At 35.4% G+C, this 13,355-nt stretch overlaps 2 protein-coding genes across 3 annotated transcripts in view; one reads left to right on the top strand and one right to left on the bottom strand.

The window, feature by feature from the left end:
- Positions 1-10,715, top strand: part of PIAS1 (protein inhibitor of activated STAT 1) — a 155,289-nt gene extending 144,574 nt beyond the window's left edge. For both annotated transcript variants that reach the window (XM_027851825.1, XM_027851826.1), the window contains exons 12-14: positions 6,332-6,474; positions 8,290-8,327; positions 8,937-10,715. In XM_027851825.1, the coding sequence (XP_027707626.1) occupies positions 6,332-6,474; positions 8,290-8,327; positions 8,937-9,230 (475 nt within the window). In that variant the 3' untranslated portion in view covers positions 9,231-10,715. The remainder of the gene's footprint in view (positions 1-6,331; positions 6,475-8,289; positions 8,328-8,936) is intronic.
- Positions 3,431-13,355, bottom strand: part of CALML4 (calmodulin like 4) — a 28,312-nt gene continuing 18,387 nt past the window's right edge. The window contains exons 5-6 of the mRNA XM_027851828.1: positions 7,188-7,247; positions 3,431-3,560 (exon numbers count right to left, since the gene is read on the bottom strand). Of these exons, the coding sequence (XP_027707629.1) occupies positions 7,222-7,247 (26 nt within the window). The 3' untranslated portion in view covers positions 3,431-3,560; positions 7,188-7,221. The remainder of the gene's footprint in view (positions 3,561-7,187; positions 7,248-13,355) is intronic.

The following is a 13,355-nucleotide window of genomic DNA, read 5'->3' on the forward strand; positions in this document are numbered from 1 at the left end:
CACACACACACACACACACACACACACACACACACACACACACACACCACCTCCCCATTATATACATTCCAATCCAACTGACTTAACTTAGAAGTGGAGGTGAGGAGGGAGTAGTTCTAGCTTAGGGGACAGCTTGTACAAAGGCACATTCAGGAGATGGAATACTGAGTTTGGGAAACTTGTAGTACTGTTTCCCCTTGGGTGCACTTAGAGTCAGCAGACCCTCCATAGGTTATAATATTGCACTGAAGCTAACAAGATAAAATTTAGGTAAACTCAAATATATGATAGAGGAGATATGGTTGGGTAGGAGTTTAAAAAAAAATATAGAAGGTTTTAGAAGACTATAAGTTCAACCTAAAGAGGCATTGTGGCATACTGAGTAGAGAGGGGTGACCTTAGAATCAGTAACATTTAGATTCAAGTCCTGCCTCTGAGCCAATCTGACTTGTGGAGTGAGTCACTTACACTTCCAGTGCCCCCAGGCAATTCTCTGATTGTAAATGTCAGAGCACATATGAATCTTCATTGGTAGAGTTCCTTATCAGGAGTTCTGTGTCTAAAATCATGGGTACAATTTGTTTTTTTAAAAGCTAAGTATGAGTAAGTAATATGATATGGTAGCCAAAAAAGCTAACATGGGTTGTAGGCTATTAAAATATATAGCCAGGACAAGAAGTCTCCCTGTACTCTGCCATGGTCACGACATACCTAGAGTATTGTCTTCCTTTTGGGAAACTGTATTTTAGGAAGACCATTAATAAGCTGGAAAGTATCTGATTGAGGTCAGTCAGAATAGTGAAGGGCTTTGAGATCATGTCATTGTAGTATCATTGAAGAAATTGGGGAAGTTTAGTCTCAGAAAGAGAAGATATGATAAGCTGTCATGTAGAGAGGCATTAGACTTGTTTTATTTGGATGGCCCAGAGGGCAGAAGTTTTGTTGGGGAGGGGAGGGTGGTGTTATCATAGGCTTGATTTAAAGAGAAACTTGATAACAATTAGAACTACCCAAAGGTGGGATGAGATGCATTCAGAATTAGTGGGTTCACACTTATTTGAAGTCTTCAATCAAAGCTTGAGTTCCTGTTTGTCTAATACAGTGTAGAAGGAGTTCTTGTCTGGGTTGAATAGTAGATAGCCTCTGAGGTCCCTTCCAGACTCTGTGATTCTGTTTGTTAGATGTTTTATCGCACTAGTGAGCTACTCGAGGGCAAGACTAGTTACAGGTTTACTGTACTAAAAGTTGTGCCAGTGTCCTGAAGAGTCAATGTATCTCCTCTAGTGTGTAATGTTTACCAAGAAGCTGATTTAACCCAAATTTAATAAAACTTAAAAAAAAATTGTAGCTCAGCCATCTGGGGCCTCAAATGATCAGCAGGTTTGGTAAGGCAGAGAATGAATGACAGCTGTTCGAGGAGTTGGTGAGCAAAAGGAACACTAATAGCTGTGTAAAGATGCACATATCACTTCCTGTTTTCCAGATTTGTTTACCATAATTTCCTTTAATTAGTTGTCAATATTTATGGTGATGTTTACTCAGGTCTTGGTTAGCTGAAAATTCTGGAGTTGCCTTTTCCTTTTACTCTAGTGTATGCTCAACAGTTTTGTTACTACCACTACACATAGTTGAAATTTTTAACTGCCTTTTTAACACTATAAACATAATCAAAACAGCCAGGGTGTGCAGGTTTTGTTTTTATTTTTTAAAATTTTGATTGGCAAAAATCCATATTCTGTCCTTCCTAGCACCCTACTCGTTGAGAAAGAATGAAAAACAAAATTCCTATTACAAACATATATAGTCAAGCAAAACAAATTTATGCATTGTGCCATGTGAAGAATATGTCTCGGTCTGTCTCATTCTTGGAGTCTTTCACTTTTACCTCTGTTAGGAGGTGGGGAACATGTTTCATCATTAGTCTTGCACACTTATGGTTGGTCTAAACTGCTAATTCTGTTTGTAATTTTTCTTCCATGGTTCTCATTTATTTTCCAGTTTTTTCCTCTAGTGTTTTTATTTTTAAATTCTTGCTTCATATCTTCTAACAATTCTAGTTTAATTGGTGCCCAAGCTGAGTTTTTCTTTGAGACTTTGCTTATAGATGTTTTGGAGTCATTCTTCTGTGAGGTTTGTGTCTTGAACATCTCTATCACCTTGAAAGCATTTTATAGTGAGATTTTTTTTTGGACTTTGGACTTTGTTAGGGCCAGGCTTTAAATGTTTCCAGAGAAAATGTCTGAGCTGATCCAACTGTTGTTTTCTTGGGGTATTGACAAGGTGTGTTATTCCAGGATCTCAGGGACAGCTCTGGCGGGGGACCTACAAGTTTTTGGTACGCCCAAAGTGGTCTGATCCAAGGCAAAATCTGATTGTTACTCCCACATCTCACCCACCCCCCAGTCTGAACTCTGCAAGTTCCTGACCTGAGTTTGGATCTGAGAACAAGGTCTTTGGGCTTGCCTCTTTTGGAATTTCCATAGACTGCTGGTGGATGTGGCCATTCTCAACCAGTTGGAAAGCTCTGCTGGTTCAGAATGACAGAGCTATGGGCTTCCCTTTGGTCTGGGATTCCTGCTCTAGTTATTCCTCTGCAGCCTTCAGACTGGGCTAGAAGCTGGACCTGTAACCCCAGTCCACTCTTGGGATTGGAGCCTCACAGATCTTGTTTGTTTCTGAACTTGCTCCCATGACCAAGGGCACTATACCTTCACTCTGGAAAGCCCCACCTGGGCACAGATCCCCTCATCAGTCTGCCCCAGCTATAGGTATGATATATTCCGTACGAAACAAGGTTTGGATGAATAAGAAATCTAGTTCCTGTTGCTTCCCTTGAATGACCAAGTTCATTGCCAGACTTGTTCTTGGACCTAAACCTGACCTTGCCCAAACTCACCTCCCTCACCTCAGCCTTCCCTCCAGTTTCACTTCTCTATACCCAGAGCATACTTATTACTTCCTAAGTTCAAACCTTTGTGCTAGGTCTTGGTTATTGTCAGTTTTGGGTGACAATGGCTCTGTCCTTGTGAAGCATTCTAGTAGGGGGATATCACATGTACCAAACTAACCTTTTTTGGTATCCATAATTGAAGCAGTACAGATGGGCACCTTTTCCTTTAATGCAGATTGCATTCTCTCTTCCTGTGCCTTTGTTATCAGGGGTGTTCAAATGAGTTAACAAATGTAAAGCACTTTGCAAACCTTGAAACAAATTCTAGGTATTATTTGTTTTTATAAACATCCTATTGTACATTCTTCTCATTGTTTTACTACTTCAAGAATCTCATAATACCACTGAGGCTGTCTGTCCCATTTTCCTATGGAACCAGCACATTTGCTTCTGTGGTGAAGCATGCTTTTGATTCACTAATAGCTACAGTACAAAATACATATGACATGTTTTAATAGATTTTATTATGAAAATGACGTAAGCAAAGTGTGCCATGAGGTCTGGCCTAGAGGGAAAGGTGAGGCAGATAATGTGTTGTCAGAGGGGCAGCCTTCAGCAATGATGTGGCACAGAGGTTTTCAGTACTTCTTGCTGGTTATCAGACGGGAGACTTAGAGGGAATTGCCAGAGAAAAAAGGAAATATATGTTATTTCATGACATGAGGTATCACTAAATTGAAGTCATTTCTATGTTTAATATTAAAGATCAGCATTTCTCAAAAAATTTCATATTTGGCCATATTTGCAATTATTACATATAAAGATTCCTTTATGATCAAGATGAATTGGTACCAACAAAAAAAGCAATATTGTGGTCTAGGTAGATTTGTGCTATTTCCCAAGTCATAAAGGATACAGAATATTTCACAACACTTCAGTGATTATTACAACAAAGTTTGATACACAGAACAATTTCATCCCAAAGTAACTTATCAGTCCCTTAAAAAATAGAAGTTAGAGACATTTAAAGCAATAGAATTATGTTAAACAGAGTGGATATGCATATTATTTTGCTTCTTTGAATCTTTTGTGTTTCTGCTTTCTTCATGGGTATTAACTTCGGCTAGTAAGACTTATGAGAAACTTATTTTATTGATTTGTGTAAGTAGAAAAGAAAACAACATTGAATTTCAGCGTGCCTATGGCTAGCATAGTTTAAACAAATAACCTGCAAAGCTTTTATGGTAGGATATTTCTATTTAACATAAAACCATAGTGTAACCAAATGCATATTCTAAAACCACAGTGTCTGAAAAGAATGTAAAGGGGTATCATTTTATTTCTTCAGTGTTAGCAACTATGACTTTTAAAACGTGTATACATGTTTGCGCATAGATATGTATTATTTTGTATGAAGTAAATTCCATTTTTAAAAATGTTCATGTGCAAATACATGCACTGATTTGACAAAATATTCATTAGTATCATTAAACTGGATATTTTTCCCTTTAAATGATTTATGCAGTTTGATTTCCAAGCCTTTTTTTTAGGATTTTATTTTCTTTATTTCTCCCCCCCAAAAGCACCATGTTTATTCTTTGAAAAAATAATTTACTGCATGAACCACTTCCTCAGTTGCTCAGGGATTGGGTGGCTCCACATTAGTGTCTGTACAACAGATCTATCTAATATCAGATTTGAAACTGTGAATATGTGTGATAACTTTAGAGGTCATATAACTCCTTGTTACCATACTAAAGCTTACCCAAGTTACTCTAATGGATTAGCAGTTAACAGGAGAACTCAGTCTAATGTATTGATTGTTCTAGTATTCCTGTACATTGTGAAAGAAAGAAAACTGCCAAGAATTAAAGGGAAGTACATTGAACTGAATATAATAAAATACCTTTTCTGTTTCCATCTCTTGTAACTGATTCTTTTCCAGTTTCATATGTCTTACAGAAATTTCTAATACCTTTCTGTCACCATGCCAGATTGGCATTTCAACTTTTTTTTCCTTTTAATCCCTTAAGTACTGTCAAAGGAGCTAGCTAATGGGAAAATGTTACTTGTGATAGACTGAAGAGGTTTAATTAAAGTTCCCATCAGACAGTACATTTTAATGAAGAGGAGGAAAGAATGTTTTATGCTTCATCTGCAATTCATAAAAATGTGGTAAAGTCTTGTAACTAGGATTCTTTTCCTGGAAACAAAGAATAGCTGGCTAGAGTTTAAGGTCTTACATAACAGCTTGTACTACTGAAATTGTATTACTCTGTATCCCTGTTTCATCAAGTAAGACTGCCTGAGTGAGGCAGTACCTTTCTTTGCCTGTTCCAATAACTTTGGCTCCAACACTTTTTTGGTTCAGTTTTGTCTGTTTCATCTCAAATTCTAACATTTCTTCCCTCTTTAATTCTTAACTGGGGTGAGGGGGAAGAACAGGATGAGGAGAACTTCTTATAATTCAGCCATTTAAACTCTAATCTTCTTGTAGTGTCTTCTCTCCTATTTTCTGTTGTTGGACCTTTAGTTCTCCCTTTCAGGACTTTCCATCATCCTTCAGTGTTTGCTGATTTCTTCACTCTCATGGCTGCTAATCATTCACTTTGTTACTTTCTTGTCTTGTTTTTTTACAAAAACATGCTTTATTCCAGGAGTATTCTGTACTTTTGGGCAGCTAGTTGGCACAGTATATGATAGAGTACCAGGCCTGGAGTTAGGAAGAACTAAGTTCATATCTGGCCTCAGACGCTCACTGGCTCTGTGACCCTGTTCAAGACACTTAATCCTATTTACCTCAGTTTCCTCTTCTGTAAAATGAGTTGAAGAGAGAAATGGCAGACTTCAGTATCTTTGCCAGGAAAAATCCAAATGGGGTCACAAAGAATCAGACACAACTAATCTACCAAAAAAAACCCAAAAAACAAGAAAACCTCTGCTTTCTTAGCCACCAAGCCTGTTTTCTTTTGTCTCAAAACTTACTTTTAATCTTAATGTTTTTCACTAAATACCCCATGGAGACATCACAATTGCATTTTCCCTTGCCTACTCTTAAGTGTAGGTTCTGCCTTTTTAATATCTGGTTAGTGATGTGTGTGAGTGTTTATTATTAGAGCTATAACAAGGGCAAGACAATTGAGGCATTTGCCTTAGGTGCACAAAACTAAGGGGCATAGGAAAAAACATGACTTAAGTGTATATTTTCCCAAAAATGGTGTGCCATTAGGTTAGAGGGATACCATTTTATATTCGTGCCTCAGACATGAAGTACCGTGCTGTTTATTACCATTACACCTGTTTCTTTCTCCCTACAACCTCTGAAGTACTGTAGGGTTCACTGAGTAAGCTTTTAAAGCAAAAAGAACTTGTATTTCAGGCTATTCTCAATCAACAGGAAATTTGAGTGACTTGAACTGCGGAAACTTTTCTTTCTTTTAGCATTTTAAGTCTGCCTCATCAAGCATCTCCAGTGTCAAGGACCCCAAGCCTTCCTGCTGTAGACACAAGCTACATTAATACATCCCTCATACAAGACTACAGGCACCCATTCCACATGACTCCCATGCCTTATGACTTGCAAGGTAGGTTATACCTATATTTGCAAAAATAAAATTGTGGGTAAAGCAGATGCAAATAATCCTCTTCTGAATGAGCATAAGGAAGAATTGGAAAGTTGCAAAATATTTAAAGCTTTAGATCAAATGAGCCAGTAAGTTTCTGCACTTCCACTGTAAAATTGGGCATGGGTACATTTCTGTACCATCCAACTGTGGCCACTATAACCAGAATGGGTATTGTGACCAGCTTTTGGAAGGAACAGTTATTTGCAAATCCTCAAAGAAACAGCAAGCTGTATATACAGTCTCCTAAAAATATTTTATCATTTAGAGTTATAAATCTGAATTTTCAATCAAATAGTTTAGATAATGTTGCTATAGGTGGTTATCTTTTTCTGATTGTGTAGAATATAATTTTAAATAGTAGCTAGAATAAATGTTTTTAACTTTACTTGATTTTGTTCCATGTGGCTGATCTGGCTCTTATTCTGAATAAATACTAAGTTATTTCCACGACTACATTTTAAAGTTAAGTGATTGAGTGTGATTACTAGATTAACGGTGTTCTCCAAATCTTATAATTTCTAGGACCGCAGATTAGAAAAGATCAAGCCAAATAATTTATATCAAGACACAATTAATTGGGATTCTGCCAAAAACAATCTATCCTCTTATTTAGTGTTACCTTTGGAAAGGTTTATATATTTCATAAAGTCAAGAAAAATCAAACCACTTACCCAAAGTGTCTTCTTCTAAAACTCATAATGCCTTTTACTTAAAAATTAAGGCCTTGAAACCTGCTAAAAGAAAATTCAGAATAATATATTTGTTGAAGGATTCTTTGAATATTTCTTTTTATCTTCCAAAATGCAGCTAGGGTCTTTATCTAGTTAGAGCTTTGTCCTTACTACTTTTTGTGAGGCAACTTTTTACTAATCAACTCTAGAGACATGTTACCATAGTGCCTAGACTGCATGGAAAAATCGGGGAATATAAGAGGACAGAATGGGAGATTTTGCTTCCTAGATTACATTGTATCTTTGTCACATTTACGTATTAATGGTGTTTCATATGCGTATCTGTCAACCAACTAAAAAAAAATCCTGGTTTTCTGGAAAATTCTTTGTCAGTTGTCTTGGGTATGCTCCTGTCCCGCCTCTCCCCCAAATTGTGACTTCAGTATTTTATGTTTGATGGATGTTTATTCACTTTTTCTTCAGCTACTCTCTTTTGAATTCCAAATTAGGGTGAGAACAGGCATAAAGAAAAGTATATGCCAGTTTAGAGAGAAGGAGGCCTTGGTGGACAGGTGGTAACTTTTTGTAATTACTAATTACTCCTGCCATTATTTTGAACCCTGTACAGGAGTAAGGCAGCTAGTGTAACACAAATTTTCTTGTACAAAACTTTCGTGTAATCCCTGATACTGTATTCCCACCCCCTGTACCTCTGGATAACTAAGGAGTAATACTTGCTTTAAGTACCCAGAAAGGACTAAGAAAAGCAGTATATGGGTGAAAATTGATTTTTTTTTTTTTAATTTCTTTAATTTGCATTGAAGCCTGGTGACCTTCAACAACCTTTTAGAGAATAAGAATATAAAGTCTTATACAATGTATTTGCTCACATTTTATACAGGGTATTGCAAAAGTCTTAGTGCAGTTTGAATGTCTTCTGACTGCAATAAAACTTTTGGGACAGTCCTATATATGATTTTGATGGTATTTATTAAAGAGCTTGAATATAATGAGATAATATTTTTTTAATTTAAAGACATTTTAAAATGTTTAATTTTGTTTGTCTTTAAAGATAATAACATTTTACTTTTATTCTTAACAGGTTTAGATTTCTTTCCCTTCTTATCAGGAGACAATCAGGTATGTTGTAGAAAAAAATTACTCTGTTCATTTTCTCTACAAATTATTTCTTTTTATTAAAAGTATAACTATTACATTTGAAATAAAATGGCTTTCCTTGGAAGGTTCTAAAATGGTAGTACCACATACCACAACCCTCATTTTTAAAGGGCAGTACTTCAGAATTTTTGTTTCACTTGTGTTTAAAAGGTGTAGTAAAAGTAATTCTTACTTGCAGCCTTTTTCCAGTACTGCTTCATGTCATGCCAATAGATAGCAAATTATTGTGACTGATAAATTTCATAGCCAATGAATGTCTCCTCACAAGGAGGGAGGACTATAATGCTCTGCTTTATAATTTGATTTTTTGAGATTTGATTGCTTTCTGCATTGGAATAAAGAGCACTGATGCTTTTACTTCCAGTTTTCTTGTGGTTTCAGAAATCAAGTTCTCCAGAGATAAATGATTACTACTACATAAATTCACTTGATTGTACTAATTGTCTTACTAAGGAACATTCAGAGATTTATAATTTATTTCAATTTTCTACTTAAAGTTTGTGCTGCTAGGAAGGAAACTTAATAATTCAGAAGTATAATTTTAAATTATTTGTCTTTTTTTTTTCCTAGCATTACAACACCTCCCTTCTTGCCGCTGCAGCAGCAGCTGTCTCGGATGATCAAGACCTTTTACACTCGTCTCGCTTTTTTCCATATGCCTCTTCACAGATGTTTCTTGATCAGTTAAATGCAGGAGGTAGCACTGCCCTTCCAACCACGAATGGAAGCAGTAGTGGCAGTAACAGCAGTCTTGTTTCTTCTAACAGCCTGCGAGAAAGTCATGGCCATGCCGTTGCCAATAGAAGCGGCACAGACACAGCATCAATCTTTGGCATCATACCGGACATTATCTCATTGGACTGATTTCCCCTCTCCTTCTCTCTCCCACCCCCCAGACTCAATGAACTTGGCAGAAAGAAGAGAACTTTGTGCTCTGTTTTACTTTATTCTGTTCAGAAACGTACACAAGTGTGTGGTTTTTTTTCCTTTTTTTAGGGAAAAAAATTAAAAGAAATGTACAGAGAACAAAACTATATTTTCAGTTTTACTTTTGTATATAAACCTAAGACTGCCTGTCTGGTAAAACACGTGAAAAAAAAAAAAGAAAAAGAAAAAAACAGCCACCCACAAACCACCTTCTATTCATTTTACTGGATTCTGAAGATTTTGTTTTCAACATTTACATTTGTCCTGTGGTTTTATTTTTGTAGTTTGGACATAAAAGACATTATTTTCTTTGCAGTAACAGAAAAGGAATTGCATGTATGAAATCTTAAATTGTAGACAGTTTTGTTTTTGTTTTTTGTTTTTTTAGACGGAAAAACACCTTTAAAAAAATGCCATTTCCTGATAATGGCAGAGTTGAGTTCTGTGTTTTGCATAGATTTTACCCAACCTTAAGTTATATAAATCTCATCTGTCCTGGTGCATTCATTCCCTCTGTGTTTCAGAATATAGCTTATGGGAGTGTGTGTTAGTGTTAGTATGTGTTCTTGTCACTTCTGATTTTATCCAAGTTTGTATTCTGTTGGAATATCAACTTTTGCATTTCCCCAAACATGTTAAAGATCTTAAAATTGACATTTAAGAATCTTTGCAGGCTATTCCAGTTGCTTGTATTCCATCACATACTTCTATCTGCTGCACACACTAAATATTTCCTTTTGAAGAAACCAGGGTAAAGCTGACTGGGCAAAAAAACAAAAAGGCTTTAGTGGGCCTATGAAGAGCGTCTTAACCTGAAAAGGACTGACATACTTTCATTCTGACTCTTAAGTCAGAATGTTAGAAGTTGGAACTCTTCGAGGTTTCCAAAATTATTACTTATGTAGTCTGTGAACACCTGCTTTGGTGAAAAGGGTAACAAGTTTTCATGAAAAAAAGTTTTCACCAGGCTAAGGAAGTAAAAATAATTTAAAATGCTTACATTGGTTGCTTGGTTTGTGCAGCTAAAGGAGGTCATGGTGCAGCATCAAAAAAAAAAAAATTAAGAGAAATAATTCTAAAAGTAAGTGCTTTTTGGAAAATAATTCTGTAGCACCCAATATGTCTCATCTTGTAGAAATCCTCTATTTGATAAAGGATTCGAAGATCATAATGTTTTTTACTTTGTCACTTTTAATTTATGGCTGTCAGTATGCTTCTGTTCTTAAGCTTTGGGCCAAATTTAATGCCCGTCATTTAAGTTTTCTTTCATTTTATTTTTTTGACTTTATTTTTATTCACCTTTTCAAGACATGCATGACATAGGAAAGACATTTTATAAAACTATGGAATCAATTGGCCTGAACCATTCTTATTAAATAGTGGAATGTGTAAATAGATTGAAAGCTGTTTCTCAGAAAAGGGGCAGGGGTGGGGGGGGGGTGGTAAAGAAAAACTGAAGGGGGAAAAGTGATTCTACTTGTGTCCCAAAGTCACCATCAGAGAAGATATGATATTCTCTGATGTACAGAATATTTTTCTAGCTGGTTGAGAGTGCAGGGAATAAGTTTATCAGGAAAGACAAGGAATATTAAATTTGCCAGTTTTCCAGTCTGGGTTTTTATGTTCGAACACTTGATGTCAGCTAGTTGTTTTCACAGTTGATCAAGGACCACCTTTTGTGTATGAAGTTGTCTTTTTAAACCTTGCATTGATAACAAAATGACCTACTTTCATTCAGGTAGATGTCAAGTTTGCTGTATGATCAGTTGTATGATAAATGTATTGGTTCACATGAATATGTAGCATCTAAAAATAGTCTTTGTGTTTTTACAGCCTCCCTCTGCCACTAAATTGTTGACTTGAATTTGGGGAAAAAAAAAAAAGAAACAAAATGTTTGTGTTTATATGTATATGTGTGTGTATATATGTATTTATAGATAAGTGTGTGTGAGCTACAAGTGAGTTAAATAGTCTTCCCCTGAGCATGTGTATTCCACACATAACTGGCTGAGTTATATTCACTATATGACCGTTTATAATAAAAGTCTATTAAATGTCAGTTAAAATAAAACATCATAAAATGGGAAATACTTCAGTTATAAACTGAATCTGGTATTGAGGTGTTTGTTTAAACACTTTTTAGAAATATTGCTGGCTTATTCATTTAGACTAATATATTTAGTAATAAAATCATAATATATTTCTAAATTTGACCTTGGGGTAGAAATGATGGCAAAACATATGGGGAGTTCTTATTTCACATTATAATAAAGCACATGTTTCCATTAATTTAACTATTTTTAAGGTAAATTTAAAGGCGCTTTTTTTTTTTAAGTTTTCAGCACTACCTTTGCGTATGGAACTGAATTACAAACATTTTGGATAAGAGATGAAAACCACTCAACATTTATTCAGCAAGATTATCTGTTAGGTTCCATGTCCCTCAGTCCCAAATATTGCTTCAGACCTAAATAAACAAGGGCAGAAAATGGGGGGGAGGGGAGGTGGAGTACATTTTCATTCACCTTTTACTTTCCTTCAATGCTTTCACAAAAGAAATTAACCCTTCTTTTACCTTTGAGTATTGGTGTTCATTCCACTGTACTTGGTTTTATTTTTCTTGTGTTGAATTTTTTTTAATGTTGCATTTGATAGCAATTTTTATTTACTATCAGATCTCAGTATGTTGCTGACCCTTTCAGTTCAGTATAAAAAAAAAAGTATTAGTCATATCACACTGTACTTCTGTCTCAGAAAGAGGTCAAAAAAGTAATTCAAAGTTTTGTCTGATTCTTTTAACTTTGGTGAATTGTCTGAACAGATTCAGTAACTCTGATCTTTAGACATTTGGCTCCCATCCCTGTTGCCTGAGTCTTTCACAGTAGGTGTGTGTGTTTGTGTGTCTGTATATGTGTTTATGTAAAATACTATATGTGTGTATGTATATATGCACACAAATATGAGTAAATAACTTTTTTTGAATAGCAGGGTTGAAATGGCTTTTAATTGCTTTTGTGGGCATTATTGGATACATCTTTTACAAACCAGATCTGAACTTTAACCATGCTGGTTGATGATAATTTATTTTGAGCATTAAAAGATTTCTTATTCTAGATCCTTACCTATTTAACAAAGATTTACCTAAGCCTCCTAAGAGTGTGATTTGCTTGGATTTCTGAAACTGGTTGGAGTCATAGCCCAGTTTTAAAATTAGTAACTGTGGAAAGAATTTTATTAAAATTCAATTTTAAATACATTCAGCATTTCAAGGTTTTAAAGCACATTTAAAATTATTTTAGGAAAAATTTTGTTTTATCAATGTAAGTGTTGTTAAATTCTTTAGAAAAAAATAAAAAACACAGTTTAGATGCAAAAGGGGGTTGGAGAATAGCTGGTGGTCCCAGAGTGCTGCTGTTAATTGTTTAACAAAGGGAAATGTATATAAACAAATAGAAAAGTTACCATAAATTCCATGAACTTAAATCTGTGACTCATTGCCTTAAAAATTTCTCTCTTAGAGTTTCCATACCGCATGCCAAACCAGTAAAATGGCTTTTAAAAATGTATAGTAGACCAATGTCAGTTTGTATAAAAGTACCAAGTGAAAATATTTATTACATGCATTGGAAAAAATTGTTTACCTATTGAATGTTACCTGTTTATGTAGAGATCTTTAGATGTAATTAAAAAAAAGCATTCAGTTAATTGTCTTCTGTAAAATATACTGTTGGGCATATAAGGTGATAATCTTTCCAAAGAACCAGAGATTTAAAAGAAAGGCAATTTTGCCATAAATGGCTATGTGGTAAGTAAGAAATATGCAAGCATCCTTTTCCCTGTTATTGTAATATGACTGGTGAAGAATGTGGTGCAGTGGAAAGAGCCCTGGATTTGGAGTCCATATGACCTGGGTGTAAATAAATCCTAGCTCTACTACTAATTACCCACATGACCTTGGGCCAGTTGCTTTCCCTACCAAGGCCTCAGTTTTCTCATCCTTTAAAATGAAATGATTTGACTTGACTCTAGGCTTCTTCCCAGCTCTAAATACCATGATAGTCA

The sequence above is a fragment of the Vombatus ursinus genome, unplaced genomic scaffold, assembly GCF_900497805.2.
Source record: "Vombatus ursinus unplaced genomic scaffold, bare-nosed wombat genome assembly UNPS02009205.1, whole genome shotgun sequence".
Classification (NCBI taxonomy): Eukaryota; Metazoa; Chordata; class Mammalia; order Diprotodontia; family Vombatidae; genus Vombatus; species Vombatus ursinus.